The sequence below is a fragment of the Diadema antillarum genome, unplaced genomic scaffold (assembly GCF_040938485.1).
Source record: "Diadema antillarum isolate AM-2024a unplaced genomic scaffold, OU_Dant_1.0 seq00000086_RagTag, whole genome shotgun sequence".
Taxonomy (NCBI): domain Eukaryota; kingdom Metazoa; phylum Echinodermata; class Echinoidea; order Diadematoida; family Diadematidae; genus Diadema; species Diadema antillarum.
In genome coordinates, this window is record NW_027271178.1 from 1,253,397 (window position 1) to 1,272,838 (window position 19,442).

The window sequence follows — 19,442 nt, forward strand, 5'->3', positions numbered from 1 at the left end:
GTTTGAAAGTTACATTGCAGTAGATAAAGTGACGATCATAAAAGATCAGTGAACCTGTAAGAACAGGTACATTTAAGACATGCTGCTATGGAAAGAAAAATCAATGCTTAAAGGGATCGTATAGTTTTGGTTGAGACCTAATTTCTGGTTTCTAACATTTTTTGGTAAGATAATGAAAAACCTCTTATGAAATGTGAAAGAGCATGTAATTCTATGAGGAATTCAACATTTATTTGATGAAAATTGGTTTTGAAATGGCTGAGATATCCAGTAAAGAGCAATTCTAATAAAGTGTGGGACCCACACTTTATTACGATCGCTTTGTTTTACCTTGTTTTTGGATGTCTCAGTCATTCCAAACCCGATTTTTATCAAATAACTTTGAATTCCTCTTAAATTGGTATGCTCTGTGCTATATCATAAGTGTTTTCTTGGTATCTTGCAAAAAGTTGAAAGCCCAATTCTCATCTCCACCAATACTGTACCATCCCTTTAAGACACACTTTTCCATTGAAGTTGTTATCTGACTGCCAGAAAAGAGCAAATTGACATGGTCCACAGAGAGGCATCAACATTGTATGATAAGCTCATTCCTTTCTCTGTTTGCTCTAGAGTTAATCAACCATGAACTAGTAAGGGTTCATTTGATCACCTGAACATCTTTAGAAGAGATAATAATAATGGAGTCTTGTACAAGGATTAGTTTCCTATTACACATCTGCCAACACACAAAGACAATTTTTGATACCTGAAAAACCTGTTCATACTCCTTCCTATAACTTTAGTACAATGATTTAAGTCTTTTTATCATGAAGATGTTTTTTTTTCAACATCTCTATAACTATTATCATTATCATAACCAGTACTATCATCAACAAATCATTATAATCATCACCGTCATTACTGTCACCATTAGTATTATAGTATTGTAGTTGTCATTTTGGAAGTTAAAAAGCTATAATCAAAACGGAGCAAAAAAAGAAAAGAAAAAGGAAGAGAAACTGATGAAATGACAAGGAGTGGACCACTTTGCAAATTGGCAACACCTCACCACACACCATGCTTTGGATTTCTACAGTTGCACTTCACTTAACTTTGATAACATCTGTGGCAGTGAGGTACACACAACTCATTTTAATACTGACTAACCTTTATCATAATAATGATAATAATAATAATAATAATAGGCATCATTTCAGTTCACCTTAAACCACTAAACACAAATAAATAAGAGATAAATAGATAGGATTACCGCATACAAGGTGTAACAAAGATGTGATTTCCTCTATACGCTTTCTATACAAGGACAGTGCACATTTATACAGAGTGCAAAGAACATCAGTTTATAACATCTCATAATTCATATACGCCCTTTCCACCGTACAGGCATATGGTTGAAGTTTACTGACTACCTGTACTGCACAAAAAAAGAAGAAGAAAAAAAAAAACAAAACCCAGAACTATTACGGATATTAAATCAAGAGTAACCATGGAAATGCATATTACTGCAACACAGTCATACAGACACTTGCAACTATCAACAGTAATATACGGGACTAAATGATTCATGATAGTATGATGTCGCATACACTCCATGCTGTAATATTTGCAAATGTGAGGGTATGGTACGAGCATAACTAACCAGATACTTGATAGCTGGCATCTTTCTCTCCCTCTCTCTCTCTCTCTCTCTCTCTCTCTCTCTCTCTTTCTCTCTTTACATTGTGACTATAACCAGAAGTGCTGTCTTTACCAACTATCTCTTTTCCACCTTTATCTATATATCAAAATTTCCTGTCTACACCAAAAATGGATTAGAAGACATATTATGGTAGAGCACCGTGAATACACGTATACCACGTTGCTCTCCCACCATACTTCAAGAACGCGAATCACTGGGAACATTATAGCAACGACATACATGTATGACACAACGAACAGTGAGGAGATATGACTTTTTGCAGCCAAAGTGTTGATACGTAAGGGAATAAGAGGATGGTTTACGCTTTGGTACACAGTCTAAACAAAATGATAGAGGTTAAAAATAAGGGTCATTAGGTATCTGGAATGAATACAAAATAATAATGATTATCGGTAGTAATTATGAGCCACAGCACCCCAAGCTTCTCTAACCTGCTGAAAAGCATCGTTCATCTGATGCCTTTAAAGGCATTCTGTACGGCTCATATCCATATTAACGATAATAATAATGCATAATTATTAACCAAATAAACACACACAGACACACAGTTATGACTGTTTACAAAAATTCATATGTGCAAAGATATAATATATCAACTGTGCAGGTGTGAGTATTTCAAAGTTCATGTGTCCCTTTTGCAACCCTAAAGACTAGATTCCTTTCATATAAAGCTGGTATATTGTAGAAGTAAATGTAGGTAATCTACACCTTTCCTCAGACTAATGAAACTGTAAACTTCTTTATGTTCAAATGCGAATTAATACTATACATTTCCAGTATATTTATTCAGACTACCGACAAAAAATTCCAGCAGTTCTTCTTGGCACATAGGGGAGTGTGTTCTTAAAGTGGCATGGGGTTAGTTTTTCATTTCTTTTCTAAAAAACTGATTGTGTATTTACCTGAAGACGTCATACGCAATGTTGGGAGACATTATTCTTAATCCATGTAAGATGTTGTGACATTTTGCAAAAGGAATAGATGACCTTTAAATATGTGATTATTCTACCAAAGAATACAATTCAAGCGCCAACAATATGAGACAATGCTATGTCATACTCTTACAAATTGTAATACACATATTATGCACAGCAGATCTGGCTCCTGTGTTGCGGATGCGGGGCAAAATCAACAATGTCTTCTTAACAAAAACCTTGAATATAAACATGTACACCGAACACCGCATCCCAGCGAATATATTTGTTAAGTATCGAGATGAGCCGTAAAATCATAATTATATAATGCCATTTCATCTCTAAATCATTCTTCAAAAATATACATACAGTAATCTCTATCATCTAATAAATTCATTCAAGCATAATTGATATTTTCAAAAATAAAGATTTTTTGCCATTTTTTTTTTCCATTTGATTTTGCTTTTAATGGTATTAAGTAGGAATGATGCATGACAAAGAAAATTACTCATATTTGACAATATGAACACAGGCTGAGTTTGCCCTGGCTAAAGATGTTGTAACTCTTGTAGACTTGAAAATTACAGATGCTACTAGTTTGAGGAAAAACAATGCCTGATAATATCAGGCCAGAGAAAAATTTGAAACAGTCTAACCATTTGACATGTAACAGTATTAGAAAGCCAACTTTCTTCAGAAATCTGAAATATTTTCCCTAGTTTTTTCTTTTTTTAAAAATCCTTGCAATGACTGCATAGCATTGTTTGTAGAAGTAAATTCATCTTTATAGCCTCTGCTAAAAATTTACTCTAGCTTCAAGACTTCTGTTTTCTCACTTTTTTTTTCTTCCAAGTTCTGCTCCTGGACATCACCTTGCATTGCTTCAATGCAGCGACTTTGTTACATCAGCCACCTGAACTCTTGCAAGGGTCAAATGTCGGGTGGAGTCGCAGTCACTTCAGTTTCATCTCACGAGGGAAGACAACAGGTGAGGGTCTAGGAAGGAGACTATGACTGGATATGGCTAGATCTGATTCTTGAGTGATGTTCGTATCTCAAATCACTTCATAGGCTTTGCCTCTCCATGCACGCCTTACATCAGCCGCTCACGGGCCATTTTCAATGCAATCAGTAGGACACAAATACTACAATGGTTTCACAGCTGTGACACTTTTCTACACCCTCACACCTATGTTGTAGAGGTAACAGTATTGTTATGTCAAGATGATCGACTCTTTGACATAATAAAGTATATAAAGGTCCATTTGTGTCCCAATGACCAAATCATTCAATAAAATGCTTGAGCTTGAATTGCATGAAGTACAACATACCATGGGTGAGTATGTGTTTGAAGTAAATCTCTGAAATGAAATTAATCATTCAAATTGTTCAGAGTGAAATTGTTTTTCCACACAAACTTGTGCAAAAGCTTCACTCGTTCACCTCATCAACAATGTTCATCTCAGCACTAATGCATCAACAAGGTTGATAAAAACAGCTGATCTACAGGTAATTTTATTCGTCCACAATCTCATCAACCCAATGTCCCCCCCGCCCCCCCACCTCACTGGTAGGAAGATCCCTATGAACCTACTTTCAACATCATCATTCTTTGGAGGACCTCACAGATTTGGTTGCCTCCAGTATGATACCATTTTTTTTACGAGGCCTGAAATGCATCCGATAGCCAGAGAGAAGCATCGCAGAGGTCACCCTGTTCTGTACACTTGTGACCCTGTTTTCTGAAATAGTCTCCAACCACAATAAGTGCTCATTCAATTAAATGGCTTTCTCGTTTTTTATTCAAAAAGAGATGGCAAAAGCTCATAGATTCGCCTTAGTTTTTTTGAATGCCTGCAAGTTTTAAGCTTTCATATTCTTCCCATCAACATTAAAAGGTTACACCCTATCAACCATTCAATAGCTTAGAATTTGGTCCATAACTTTCATAGAAATCAACAGAGATATACAAATACAGCTGCAATCAATAAATCTGGGAAGAAGAAGAGCAGGGTACATTTATTTTCCCTATGCAACACTTCTGATTTTCCACACCCCTGGGTTATAAAACCCTTGGGTTAACACACCCCTGGGTTACCATGCCTTTGGGTTACCACACCCCTGGGTTACCATACCCCTGGGTTACCACACCCCTGGGTTACCATGCCCATGGCTTACCACACCCCTGGTTTACAAAACCCTTTGGTTAACACACCCCTTGGTTACCACACTCTTGGGTTACTGCACCCATGAGTTACCACACCCCTGGGTTACCACACCCCTGGGTTACCACACCCCTGGGTTTCCCAGAACAGTTAGACAGCAGGCCAAAGCATCAGCTAACAGTTAGCATAGCATAGTGAGCAGCTAGCATTCTACTTTTTACCCCTGCCTCCTTTATACTGCTATCTTTCTCTCATGTTTTCAAGAGGTAGGGGACCTTTTTTTTTCTTTCTTTTTAAATGCAGGAAAGTATTCTTTAGTTTAAAAGCATTTGCATTTCATGACATGTGTAGTAAATTGGAAAAAAAAATCTAGTAATTGGCAGTCACACGGATGGATAACCAGACAGAAGTTGCTGGAAACAAAATCATTTTGTTACATTTTTTTTAGTGGAAAATCCTAGATGGAGACCTCAACTACTTTTTTGCTTTCACTTCAGGTGAAATGTAGTAGATATGTATGGGAGTTTCAAAAGAAATCAAAGTCTCTCATTCCATTAACAATACATAGGTCACTATTCAAGGTATATCATTAACCAACTGCATCCCATGCATGCGTTTGGCGACATGCATGCAAGTCCAGCAGACTCTGCTCCATGGCATTTAAGGGGTGGCCCTGGCGTTCAACGTGTTAAATTCCTTCCGATCACTTGTGGCATAACCAAGCTCCAATCCAGATCCAGTGCCTCAAGAAGCATTCTGGCGATGTTCACATAGGAAATAATGCCATTCTTGCTCCCTGCAACAGTTCGAAGAAATCACCCAGTACAAAGATAAAGTTTGAGAGTACTCCCTCTATTGTTCAGCAGTGGACAGTGCTGCTGGAGATAGTCTACACTTCCTAGACTGTAGTTTGTCTGCTAGGATTGCTGAGATCCTCCAAGCTGGACTCTTCCGTGACCGGTCTGTAGACGCCATTGGGGATTACGCCGTTGGTCTTGGTCATGCCCTGAGCGTAGCGCGCCGCGACCGCCGCCGAGCCCCGCGGCGGCTGGGGCGGCGGCTTGTAAGTGAAGAGCGCCCCCGTGAAGAAGACCAGCGAGCCAGCCTTGATGCAGAGAGCCAGGATGAGCATGGAGCGGCTGAAGGTGGCGTTGTTGTACAGCCAGCAGGTGCCCGGGCCGCTGCACGATTGCTCCCACAACAGACACGCCTTGTCGATCACGGCGCCAAACACGACTGGGCCTGGAACCGTGCCTGAGTAGACCAAGGGAAATAAGAATATGATTAGTCTTGGAAAATTTTCTTAAAATTTTATGACTTTTCCTTGTTATTCATAACTGTGGGCACCCATGAAGGGTACATTAAGGGGTGGGGGGGGGGGGAGGGGAAAGGGGAAGGGAAGGTAGCTACAAGAAGGAAGATGACCAATTAGAGGAGAGGGAATAATATCTGTAAGGGGGCAGACCAGGTGACCACGTACAATCAGAATCCCGGGACAGGAAATTGATCGTGTCAGGTGCATAAAGCTGCATTTCCCAAAGTCACTTGCGATGGGCATAATTGAAGATGACGCACAGAAAGCAGCAATATTTGGTAAAAGAGGGAAAAAAGGAAGCGACAGTGTTGCTCTGACTTCTTAGGGGCAACGGGGAGAGTGGGTGAGAAAGAGTGAAGGTTGCAGAGAATCTAAGTGAGTAAGAATCATATATCATCATGTCTTTCTACTGCCATGAAAATTGATGACTGAACATAAAACAATTATGATGTTAAACAAATATATAAAATGTTAACAAGCCCATTTTCAATAACTTTTGTTCACTTGATAATATATGTGCAGCATCATCGAAATAAAAAATGCTGATATCATTATCATAAATCAAGTGCTATCAGTGCCCTAGTGACAGTCTTTGAACCGCTTTAATACCTCTCTGGTTCTCAGTTTTAGAATAAAATTTGAATTCAAGTTGAGAGCACCACTCTGCAGTAAGACCCTCATCATGTCTATCACAAAGAAGCAGAGACACAAGCACAGAACATAGCAAGTGATTTTGAGAGTATACATCATGTCCATGCCTTTTTTATTGTGTATAGCAGACAACTTCTCATAGGGAGAACCGGACTCTAATCCAGCCACTGAATATAATCACAGTCAACCTCGCCTATTTAAGTCGACCTTGCAAAAGTTGAAACATTGGCTATTTAAAGGACAAGTTCACCTTCATAGACGTGTGGGTTGAGTGAATGCAGCAATATTAGTAGAACACATCAGCGAAAGTTTGGGGAAAGTCCGACAATCCGTTCAAAAGTTACGAATTTTTTAAGTTTCTGCTCAGTCATGGCTGGATGAAAAGACTACTATAGCTTGTGATGTCACATGTGTACAACGATATAAAGAAAGAATAAAGGAAATTCAACATATTTCCATTTTTCTTGCATAACAAAAGAGCACTCGACTTCTCTATTTTAGAAGGCAGGGGGAATAATATTACCCTTAACATACGTCATTAACAAGTCGAAGGAATGTGCACTTTTTTCCTTATATCGTTGTATGCATGTGACATCATACATTGTAGTAGTCTTCTCATCCAGCAGTGATTGGGCAGATACTTTAAAAAAATTCATAACTTTTGAATAGATTGTCCGATTTTCCCCAAACTTTCACTGATGTGTTCTACTAATATTGCTGCATTCTCTCAATCCTTATGTATATGAAGGTGAACTTTTCCTTTAAAGTCAAAGAAATATTCTGCGTGGATGGATAGAAACATGTGTGTTAATTCTCTTGTGTTATGTCAAAATTTAGGTAGGTTTGAGAAAAAAAAAATCCCTTCTCTGGTCCCTTGGATTCAACCAAGGTTGACTGGTACCTCCAAAGAGAAAGATTGCATATATACAGCAATTATGGGGGTGGGGGTGGGGGTGGGGGGGGGGGGGGGGGTCGGACAAAGACTTACCTAGTGCTCTGTAGACTAATGACTGAAGACCGAGGGCAAATGACCTTTGTGAGTGAGGAACACATCTGCAACACAAAGTGAAACACAAAAATTAATGGTATTGGTGACAATTTGGATCCACTATTAATGGATCTGAAGAACTCTGCAAATTGATATTCCAAGTGCGTTTACATTGGAATTACTATCTATGGTAAGGAAATACCATGCAGTAAATTGTTGTCACTATTAATGAATATTGGTAAAGTATACCATGGTCATAGATACTGCAGTATTTTGCTTGACTCTATTATCAATTCATGAAGTACCATGGTATATCTGGCCCAACATCACACCGCTCCAAGTTCAGCACAGCATACAACCTGTTGAAGACTAGCCCTGAAAATACCCTGGCAGGTGTCTATAGGAAATGCACGATATAGCAAAATCAATCTGTTCCCAATGGGCTACATATGTTGTAAGTGTGTTACAGGTCATGTGCGTAATACAATACAGTGCAGTGGGTGGTATTTCAGGACAAGATTAACAGTAAAAGCTCGCATGTGTAATTCCTATGAAGTAAATTAAATTACCACAAAGAATACCACAAGGTATTTTGCAGTATACGTAAATTGCAAAATACCTTGGTATTTCACTATAAGTGTGAACGGGCCTAAAGTTAAGAATCACTACCGTCATTTTTTTTTTTCTGCCACTATTAAACAACACACATGTCTCACAGAATCATGCCATATTAAAGACAGAATTCCTTTTAACACCTCCATACAGAATTCCTGCCTTTGATTCTGTTTATATCCACCTTGCCACTGAATGATGATTTACACTTCTGTCAAATGGCTCACATTCACTTTAATCTCAACTTCCTGCCCTTATCAAATCTGTTCTGAAATCAACCTTATTGATTATTCATGTGGATGCAGAATTGTGACAAATAAAGTTTGACTAGACAAAAACTGCAGTGACTCTGATCAAAGGAGTTGCAATATTCACACGCTTTCATCTTGAAAAGTCGACTGCCGGCCTTGCGAGCCCAACAGCTCCCAGCATTGGCATCAAAATCGCCATGACAACATGATGTAAATCAATACAAAGTGACAAGACAGGTGTTTGCAGCAAAACAACAAGATCTCTTGGAAATCAACTTGGCAAAAACATCGGAATTGGCACAATGTAATAGATGAGATGATCGAAAGAAAACATTATAACATTACTGCAAAAAACAAGACACAGTCACGGCAGATTTCTGCTAGATTGTCAACCTGCATTAACATTGCCTCTATCTTCTTGCCACTGAACCATGCAAACTTCAACGAATTCATTTTCTTCTTCAATCATATCTCTAGAGGACTTGCCTGACACACAAGAAAATTCTTCACCTGGTAAAGTTTTAGACATTGTTTTGGCAAATCATTGCTTGAGACATGAAACTTGAAACCACGTAGCCACTCCAAACAAGGTCAAGTTGGGGGCGCGCTCTTTTCTTTTTGATCATTGAGAAGGCCGACGACACTTTGTGGCTTTCCAACCCACTACCTGCCTTGGGAAGGAAGCAATCATGGTATTCTAAGAGCTATCTCAGGGATGCTCCACACCTTCATATGACAAGACATCCTAAATCTTCTGCACGTAGCTCACGCACTGCCACCCAAGTGGAGGTTTGCATCATACACAGTATTAAACCCGTTGAGAACGAGTCCCCGAGTATACTCGGGCAAGCGTCTATGGGAAATGCGTGTTGTGGCAAAATCAAACCGTCCTCAATGGGTTAAGCTAGGTGCCCTGATACAAAACCTTGTAGCTGGGGATCACCACGGAGGGTTTAGAGGGACATAACATCCATATCACTTCTGGAGTCTATCTTTGAAACTGCCTGTCGTATATGTTATGCTTTAGTATAGACTATTATGTAGATAGATACATGTAGAGATAGATAAATAAATAGGTAAGTAGATAGATACAGTTGTAGATAGATAGGTAGATAGTACAAACTGTAGATAGATAGGTACATTGTAGATAGTTAGGTAGAAAGATAGACAGACACATACATACAGGGTTTATTGAAATAGATGGATAGATAAGGAAGATACAGCTGTAAATAGCTGGATAAATGAATGGATACAAAGATAGACAGATAGATAGGTAGACAGATATAGAAAGATAGACACATGTGTACACACTTACATGCCCATGTATTGTATGCACACATACAACGTACATACATGCATACATACATACAAGAGATGCTTCCAGGGATTTTGATGTTGTTCTTTTACATTTATCAAACTTTGAAATGTTGTTCTATCTTGATTCTGCTTCGATCAATTCTTTTTGGCATGAAACCTACAGTACATTATCACTCCAATAGAGCTGGAATTAAGTTGAGTAATCCTGGCTAACATTGCAAGAGAAGCGTTTCTGAAAGAAAAGGTTGCAAGTGAGGGGGGGGGGGAAGGATTTTCACTCAAGAGGAGGGAAAGTTGGGAGATTGATTTATTTTCAGTTTGTCTCCTTCGTATTTTGAAAGCGGATGTGCATCTCAGAGATGCTCAGGAAAATTTGATCTTGCTTCAATCTTAATTTGCGAGAGCCTTGATGGTGAATGATCGGGGCGGCTCGCTTGCCTGCCTGCCTGCTTGCTTGCTTGCTTACCGGAGAGTTGCAGTCATCGAAGGGACGACGGCGAGGATGGTGAAGAACTCGATGAGGAAGAGGAGCACAAGAAAGAGATTCTGCCATTCGCACTCTGAATCACACTTCCCCAGGGTGGCCATCGGCTGGTCCCACGTGAAGTTGTCGGGGGTGCTGATGCAACTGCAGTTCCCATAGCCCTGGGGGAGCATCAAAAGCAATCAGTATCAAATGTTCGGGCGTGCGTGTCAGCCATGCAAAACACAAGACATCGGCATGTGGCACAAAAAAACGTTGCATAAGGATGCAATAGGTCCTGTTCTGTCAAGGACCTAATACCTTCTCACCTCATATATATCTTTCAAAAACTGAACCCAAATGAAGTACAATGTATGGTTCATTACTCACCAAGAATATTTCATGATTTAGTGCTACAGGATTTGTTCATGATACAGTGTATGCTTCCCTTTCCAAGTAAGAGTCATCACAATTTGAAAGGTTATATCTGTACACTGTGCACTTTCCACAGGATATGTCACACTACGTGAATTTACAACCTTAAATCCATCACCCCCCCCCCCCAAAAAAAAAAAGAAAACTAATTTGCTCTGCTTGGTTTCATTTCATGGTAGCTGGGAATATATTTCCATTTCTTTTTTAATACAATACACAAAGACAAACAGAACAAAACAAAAACAAAATCAGAACTGAGGAGAAAATGCAAGCTGTCAGAAAATGTCATTCATTTCATATACCGGTACTGACAGCAAAAATAGGAAGCAGATATAAGTTGGACTTTTATCATTCATACTGTGATCAGACAAGGAGCGGTGCATCAAAAAGACTGAGCTTACATTGAGTTCCTCTCACAGCCTGCATTAACACTGGTCTCCGAATTTGCAAGAAAATTACATCAAAAAGCATTTTCCCTCCTCCAATTTCTACGCCTAAACACTCTATGAAATCAATTCCTCTCAGTCCGAAAAATTTGTGGGGAGGACGGTGGGTGGGTCAAATCTAGTGGGAGAATGACACCTTGGGCTGTGAATGCCCTCCATATTGCATGCATGTGCACTATATCTTGAAGATAAAGGACTACTTCCTCTGCCCATCTGCACAGACGTAGGCTAACCACCCCGCTTCGACCTGGTCACTGGTCTCACATGAACTAATTTCTAAAGAAGTTTGAGGGGAAGGAGAGAGGGACAAATACAGACACTCGGCCCTGAAAAGATAAGATCTTTTCCCCATGACTGGTCTTGCTAGACTAGCAGGCAAGTGTGAATGCAGTTTAAACAGACAAGTTCATGTCCATTAACTTGCACCACATTTTTTTTTTCTGTTCAGCAGAGAACATTCAACTTTTGAATACTGTCGACAATCTTCTGCGTCTAAATTGATGACAACTATCATTGGCAATACAAGGTATGGGGTGGTAGAGGGGGGCTGGAGGAATAAATGGAAATATTTGGGGAGGGGTGGCAAAGGGGATCTATCTTACTTCGCTCTGTTGCCCGGTCGCGCACCCCGCATGGCAGGCCGAGTAGTAGATGATGTTGTCCACGCCGCAAACCGGCTGAAACATGTCGTTACAGTAGCAGGCCCCATTGCATGTGTGATTCAGACTCGAAGGGGCTGAAGTGGTATCCACATCTCTGAAAAGGAAAATGGGGGGGGGGGGGGGGAGAGGGAAGAGAAATAGAAAGAGGAATGTGAGAGGGGTCAATTAGATAGATGCCAAACTAAGCATCTTCCTCCAGAGACGGGCCGTGGGAAGTCAATATTTTTCTTTTCATCTATGCAGAAATAGGACTCATTAAGACAAACGTCTTCTTCTGCAAAGCAGAACTGAGTCAGATGGTGAATGTCTAGGGATGAGATTTGAGGAAGTTTTCTGTTGTCTGGTCCATTTTATTAATTTATTGGCATTCCAGCAAGAGATAGGTTATTTATTTTTTCACTTTACAGCAAAACAGATATCTGTTATATAATTATTATACAATGAATATAATCAGAAAAAAATTGTGACAATAAACATTTAATTTGGAGTAATGTCTGAAGTTGGACTGATTTCTTATTTTCTTACAGAAAAAAACCCCCATACAATGTGTACACTTTGCATCAAATCATTTTTTTTTTTTCACTGTAAAAACTTGACAATTACACTTCTGGGGATGATTTGCAGTTGATGAAATATTGACTAAGAATATAATATCAATATCATTTTATGTGTAGACCAATATGAGAGTTGTGAGAAACGGATATCATCAAGTCATCTTGAAAATTTATTGCGGATGAAGCCGAAATCAGTGTTCCAAAAGAAAGACTGTAACTTGAAAATCTCACAATTTTGTGGTATCCTAACAAAAATGTCTTCCATTCTTTTCATACGAGATTATTAATCTTTTGTCTCAGAGTCTACCTGAGCATGGAGTCATATTCTGAGCAAACAATTCTCGCCGGACGAATAAATTCATATTATCCTTACGCGTGCCCGTAATCCACCGTGACGCCGGCGAAGTGCGCGTTGGGGCAGTTGATCATGAAGGCGAAGAGGAGGAAGAAGGAGACGGTGATGACGGCGAGGCACCAGCGGATCATCCCGCGGAACTTGAGGCTGAACCGCTTCACCACGTAGCCCCCGATGATGGACCCGCCCACTGCTGCCGGAATGACTGTAAAGCCTGCAGGGTGGCAGCAAGAGATGGGAGGAGGAGAGAGAAAGGGGGGGGGGGGTGTGAGTAGAGGGTGGGGATGGGGGAAATAAGATGGAGAAAGAACATTGCTAAAGGCATAATTTACCATTTGCAGATGAAACAGAAACCCAGCATTAGTGCTTTAAAACAGTTCTAAAATGTGAGTTAGGGACAGAAACAACCAATGTAAAAATTTGAATCGGTAAAATTGATGTTAAGCATTGTTAAATATACAAAATGTGAACAATAATTATAATAAAAATGTTTCCAGTCCAAACCGTCTACAGTTATGGCTTATTAAGAAAAATACAGATATATTTCAGGCTTTATTGTGAAAATTTATATAATAGGATGTTTTGCGGTACAACAGACCTACACATATATGCATTAAATGTCATATCTTGAAAAAAATTTAAATCACTGTTCCCAAAGGTAAACAGGACCTTTAAATACAAGTCAACCACTAAACCTTTTTGATTCTTTTTTTTTTTTTTTTGGGGGGGGGGGGGGTAGTGAGATGCCTTGTAAGGTTGTTGTTGTTCTGTTGTTGTTGTTGTGGTGGTGGTGGAGTATATAAATGTATCTCTTTCAGTTTGTTTATAACCCACTGAGGATGAGCGGATACTGCTGTACCACCCATTTCCCATAGACACCTGCGTGAGTATACTTGGGACTAGTCTTCGACGGGTTAATGTCCAAGTGCAAATAAGCTTTGCACTATTTATCTATGTGCTGTATGAAGGAATCACCTGATGAAAATAACAATTTTTACAAGCAGAAAGGTTGTGTAACATTTCAAAGTGGCTGTCTCTTCTTCACTTATATTAGTAAAAAAAACCTGACTTCCCATAAAACTTGAGAATTAGATTGGAAACCATGATCTGAGCCCTTCTTCCTCTTAACCCATTGAGGACAGACTGACTTTGCTATAACACATATTTCCCATAGACACCTGCCCGAGTATTCCCCAGACTCGTCCTCGATGGGTTAACCCTCCCCCACCCCCTTTGAAAACATGTGAATCCCACACATTCAGTTCTTAGAGTTGGCTGTACACTTGTATGTTTTTTTTTCCTCTACTCCTCCTAAACTCTAATCGGTTTACCGTCCTTACCTGGAATCTAAATGTCAATCAAATCAAATGAATTAGATGTATAAAGAAGTTTTCTCAAGGTCCATACAGCCACTAAACTCTCTTAAGTTAACCAGATTGAGGTAATTGTAACCACAGATCTTGTTATTCCTCAAAAGAATAGAAAAAAAAAATGCTCCAAAACAAACACACGCAAGTAAATTTGTCCCACAACTCTGTTGGCTTTGCCTTTAGGCAAAATAGGACAGAGGTGGAGAAGATGTTAAAGTTGTTAGAAGAACCAAATGCCAAACCCAAATGCTCCTTTACATCTCTTTTGTAGAACTTATCAACGTGAGAATGCATACAGTCCTTTTACGGGGAACCACACATGACTAGCTTACAGCAAAACATCTGTAAAATACCATCCCATTACGACCAAAAAAAGAAAAAAAACAGAATGTCATTCAATTGGCAGATGAGAAAAATTTTCTCATTACCTGCTACAAGTTCAAATTCTTTATCAGCCCGGTAGTGAAACTCTCGCCTCGACAGCGATTATCACCGCCGAACAGTTTGCGTGATTCACTGCTCCGAAATGAGCGCATCATGGCACAATTACTGGTAAATTGGCGGCCTTGAGAGACGAGATTGATGCCACATTGGGCAGCAACATTCAGAAGGCCAATACTCCCACAAGTGACAGGTTTTCTGCCCATATTTCTCGTAATTCCCAGTAATAAGCTGGAATTTGGTGGCAAAATGGGCAACACGTTACGAGGAGCATCACGCAGCTTCAAGATGACCCGAGCTAGTTTTTGTTGGTTTTTCTTGCTTGTGTTTCCTTTCCTTTTGATGCTCTCAGCCTGTGAGTATATGCACTCTAGATCTAGTAACTCTTTATGCGCCATGGTGTAAACCCTCTGTATACGTGTGCCACATTATTCTAAGACTGCAATGTGGTCATGCTTTGGGAAAACGTTCTGTTTTTCAAATATCTGCACCTTTTATAGATTTTTGTTACCCTGCATATGTGAGGAGCAAAGTTGTAGAGAAAATGACAAGCTTTGATTTGATGTAAATTACATGACAAATCTATGATTGTTTTTATTTCAACTGATCAGTAGCTACATTATAGTGGAGCCATGACTTTCGCACACTAAACAGTGATAGAAACTTAGAATTTACTGGCAAATTCAGTAGGGAACACTCCTTGATAGTCAATCACCACATAAAATGCAAGCTACATGTGACAGGAATGGAATCACAAGAAAGAATTTCTTGGTACTGCGGCATTTGGCAATTTATCAATCGGTTTGTGCAGGTTTGTAACTACGTTTGAGCAGAATATGCGAAGTTGGAAGTCGTCGACTGAGTCGGGCGTGCAAACGTGGCACATACATTGTAAGGACTTAACTCCTTACAAGTAATAAGTGGCATTCAAAGCCTAAATGTGCAAGAGAAATTGGGCGACACATATATATGAAAGAAGCATCAGTTTTGAGATAACTGCTGTCAGTTTGAAATGGTCATGACAGAAGAGTTTTCATTATTTTGTCTGCTTGCTTTTCTTTTCTTTTAATGCTGTCAGCCTATGAGCACAAGCACTAGAGACACGAACCCCCTGAGGCCTACCATCTCAAAAGCGCCTCTGACATGGTATACAAACAGGTTACAGGTGGCAGTAAAAGAGTTACTAAAGGGAGGCAATCTGGGGTCATCATTTCGTCTTGAACTCCCAGCTGCAGTCATCATAATATTTCTGCATTTTTCACTCCTTCATCAGCAATTATCAGCTTTCAAACACTGACAGCACATTGCTGGAAGCAAAAACATTATATTCAAGCACCTGTAGGCCATTTTGTGCTCTGCATTCTGGGATACAACAGGGCTGCCAACTCTCACACATTGAGTGTGAGACTCATGCATTTTGGTCCCTTCTCACTCTAAAACTTTATTTCATTTGCATGCATTTCTATTGATCTCACTCATTTTGACTCCTAAATTATAGCACTGGCCTATGGGAGTCTCACTCTCAACTAGTTTCCAGTGTTGGCAGCCCTGATACAATCAATTCACATTAACTTGGTTTTTGTGTGACATGTCTATACCAACTTGGTTGTGTGTGACACACACTTAACGATGAAAAATGCTGTAAAATAATGCACATGTCTCATAATAGTGTTGCTGAGAACACACACGTGGCCACACCTTGCAATTCCTACAGGAAACTCTGGTGACAGTGTAGTCACTCCTGTCATTCTTTATCACTGCCTCATTCCTGTGACATATTTGCAATGCCCTTGATCAGTTTAGAAAGTTGAAAAAAAACAACAACACACACACATATGTATAGGTGGGACTATGTGAAATAACCTTCAGGGAAGAGACAAAGTAGAAAGAATTCACAAACATAAATCATGCAGCTGTGAAGCACTATTGAAAAGAAAACATAACGCAGCAATCCACGGGGCTTGCAAATGTGCGGAAGTATAATGTATTCCCCTGGAACTACAGAACGTGACATCATAATTCATCTGCACTAGATATGAAGTTGCTCGGCTGGTTCTCTAGGGTGTGATGCTGGTTCCCTTACAAAACACAAGGGGGCGCTTGTCAAAACATGTCACTGACTTTTCCTCACTCCCTCGATGGTAATCTAGTGACAAGTCGCATTGTGTTAGGGTTGAACATTGGCACATCACGTTCAACCCCTTCCCCCATAAAACAAAACAGAACAATGCGAGATGAAACACAAATCAGACAAGAGCACCGAACAAAAATAAAACAAAGACACATAGAAACACAACAAAAATAGAAGCTCAAACTGTCATAGATTTATTTGCTAACTTTTTTGAGGGATTTTACCTACATTTTGTGTTTCTGATTCTCACCCTTGCCCCCATAAAACAAAACAGAACAAGAACAAAAATAAAACAAAGACACATAGAAACATAACAAAAATAGAAGCTCAAACTGTCATAGATTTATTTGCTAGCTTTTTTGAGGGATTTTACCTACATTTTGTGTTTCTGATTCTCTCCCTTGCAAAATTTAGTGCTCTTACACGATAGCTCTGAAAAGGCTGTTTATTTCAGCATGCTGCTGTTTTTTTTTTCAGATTTATAAATTTTACATTTTGATCTCATGATGTAATCATGGGAACATTTTGGCTGCAGATGAGAATGAATCCAAAATTTTGCCTTTCAACTCTGTGGCACAACTGTAGAAAAGATGTCAACATTAATTGAAGAAAGGGTGGGCAGTCTACTTCCATAAATAACAGAGCCTTGGGGCAGAGGGTTGGAGGCTGGATTTAAGAATTATTGAGACTTGAAGAAGAAAGAGTGCTGAAGAAATATTCATATTGGTGTTTTTTGTTTGGCTGTTTATTTGCTTTTGTTTGTTTGTTTGCTTGTTTTTTGGGGGAGGTATTCATTTTTTTTTAAATGTTTGTGTTGTGTACTTTTGTTCTTTGCATATTTGGAGGGGGGGGGGGTGGTTGAAGATATTAGATGGGTGGCGGTGCTAACACATCACAGTAAATCTGTGGCATTTAAATGACAAATTGCAATATTACTCATAATCATCTCCTTTTGCAATTTTTCATTTTGAAGACCACAGATGGACAGCATGGGTTTAGCAGGTAATGGCTTACGAAGAAACACCTCAAGGATGTTTTCTTTTCTCACAGGACCACGGCTTTCATCCTCGAGGTTCATCCTCTGGAATTTGACCCAGCAATGTATTCTGACTGGACATCAATCTACGTCAATCTACAACCTGAACATGTGGACAGTGAGGGGTTTTCTGGTGATAAACTTATTCATTATATATTCAAGGAACTCTTTTATTCATTTTTTTTTTGTTTTTGTTTTGTTTTTGTTTTTTTGTTTTGTTTTGTTTTTTTTTTTTTTGGGGGGGGGGAGTTTTTTTTAAACCACCCATACCTGGATGCAGTCATCATTTTACTGCAAACTTTGGGCCAAATGTTGATGTCAATCACTACAATACCCCCTCTGAGATGAGAGGACAATATTGCCTAGGCTTTACTTGTCTCTTTTTATTCCTTTTTCTTGCTTGTTTTCATGGTTACAAAAAGGATTTATAGCTTCTTACAGTGTGAGTCACTCAAGACCTGAAATAATCCCACGATCCTATAGTTATCTCCTAACAGCTGTTCCCATCTATTCTAAGAATATTTGTCCCACGTGTGCCGTTTGCACAAACACCTTGAGAAATGGTGTTAGAAACTGCCAAAACTACCTATTAATTGTGCACGAAACACAAACCAGACAAATATATGAGTACCATATAAGCTACATAGTTCCATGCTTGTATTATGTGGGACTGCATTTAGTTACAGCAGCAGCTGCAGCAGCTACTGAATGTACTACAACTGCCTGCACCATCAATAATCTTGAAATGATGTAAGACACACTAGCCTCCTGTTCATGTGTCTTTGTGTTATATATGTGATGGTCATTTCACTCATTTAATCTCTACGGCCCAAATGCTATTCCTTACCGGCCGTCATGAAGATGCATGGTTGATCGACTGATAGGGATTCCAAAAGACACAACTGCTATAATTTTTTCAGACTTACTTCCTGTTAATCCACAGCTCATCTTTAAAAGTCAACAACCTGCTGATTAAGGTTGATAATTCAGATCTTGATATACAAGTGTAAGCAGTATTTCACCCACCCCCCACACATACACACACACAACAAAAGTTAAAAGGGAAGCAATGCCATAGTAATCCTATCCCATATACTCAGAGAAAACTTTTAAAGCAGAAATTTTAATGTATTTCCCCTGACAAAAAGCTCATGTGAAAATAAAAGCACACAATTTTATTGTTACTGGTTATGTGCTTGTTTTATGTTTTGATTTTACATAAATAGAAATGCACACATGTCATTTTACCCAGCGGAGTGCAAAAAAAATGTCTGCTTTTACAATATCACTGACATCGTTTGCAGTGGAGAAGTGGTGTGGTATCAACAAACTTTGGAGATCATGGGGGTGGGGGAGGGGAAAACTTGATTTAGTGTGATTTAGTGCTTTGTGCCAATCGCTGGGAAGAGATTAATATTGACTATGACGGAATGTGAAAGATATTGGCAGACCATCATGATTCCGGTTTGTGGAGGGCTTTTTCTTTCCCAGGCTCTGTTTTGAATTGGGTTCAGTCTTATCCCACACCACTCACATTCCACTCTGGGTGATGGCAAACTATTCAGACATTCTCATACAAATAAAAAAACAACAACAACAAACAAACAAACAACAGCAACAACAAAAACACCTAC

General features: G+C 39.3%; 1 protein-coding gene across 1 annotated transcript in view; it reads right to left on the minus strand.

Annotated features, from left to right (window-relative positions):
* Window positions 1-4,919: 4,919 nt before the first annotated feature.
* Window positions 4,920-19,442, minus strand: part of LOC139726528 (solute carrier organic anion transporter family member 4A1-like) — an 81,477-nt gene continuing 66,954 nt past the window's right edge. Inside the window, exons 6-10 of the mRNA XM_071637510.1 lie at window positions 12,849-13,044; window positions 11,862-12,015; window positions 10,382-10,560; window positions 7,736-7,800; window positions 4,920-6,035 (exon numbers count right to left, since the gene is read on the minus strand). Of these exons, the coding sequence (XP_071493611.1) occupies window positions 5,680-6,035; window positions 7,736-7,800; window positions 10,382-10,560; window positions 11,862-12,015; window positions 12,849-13,044 (950 nt within the window). The 3' untranslated portion in view covers window positions 4,920-5,679. The remainder of the gene's footprint in view (window positions 6,036-7,735; window positions 7,801-10,381; window positions 10,561-11,861; window positions 12,016-12,848; window positions 13,045-19,442) is intronic.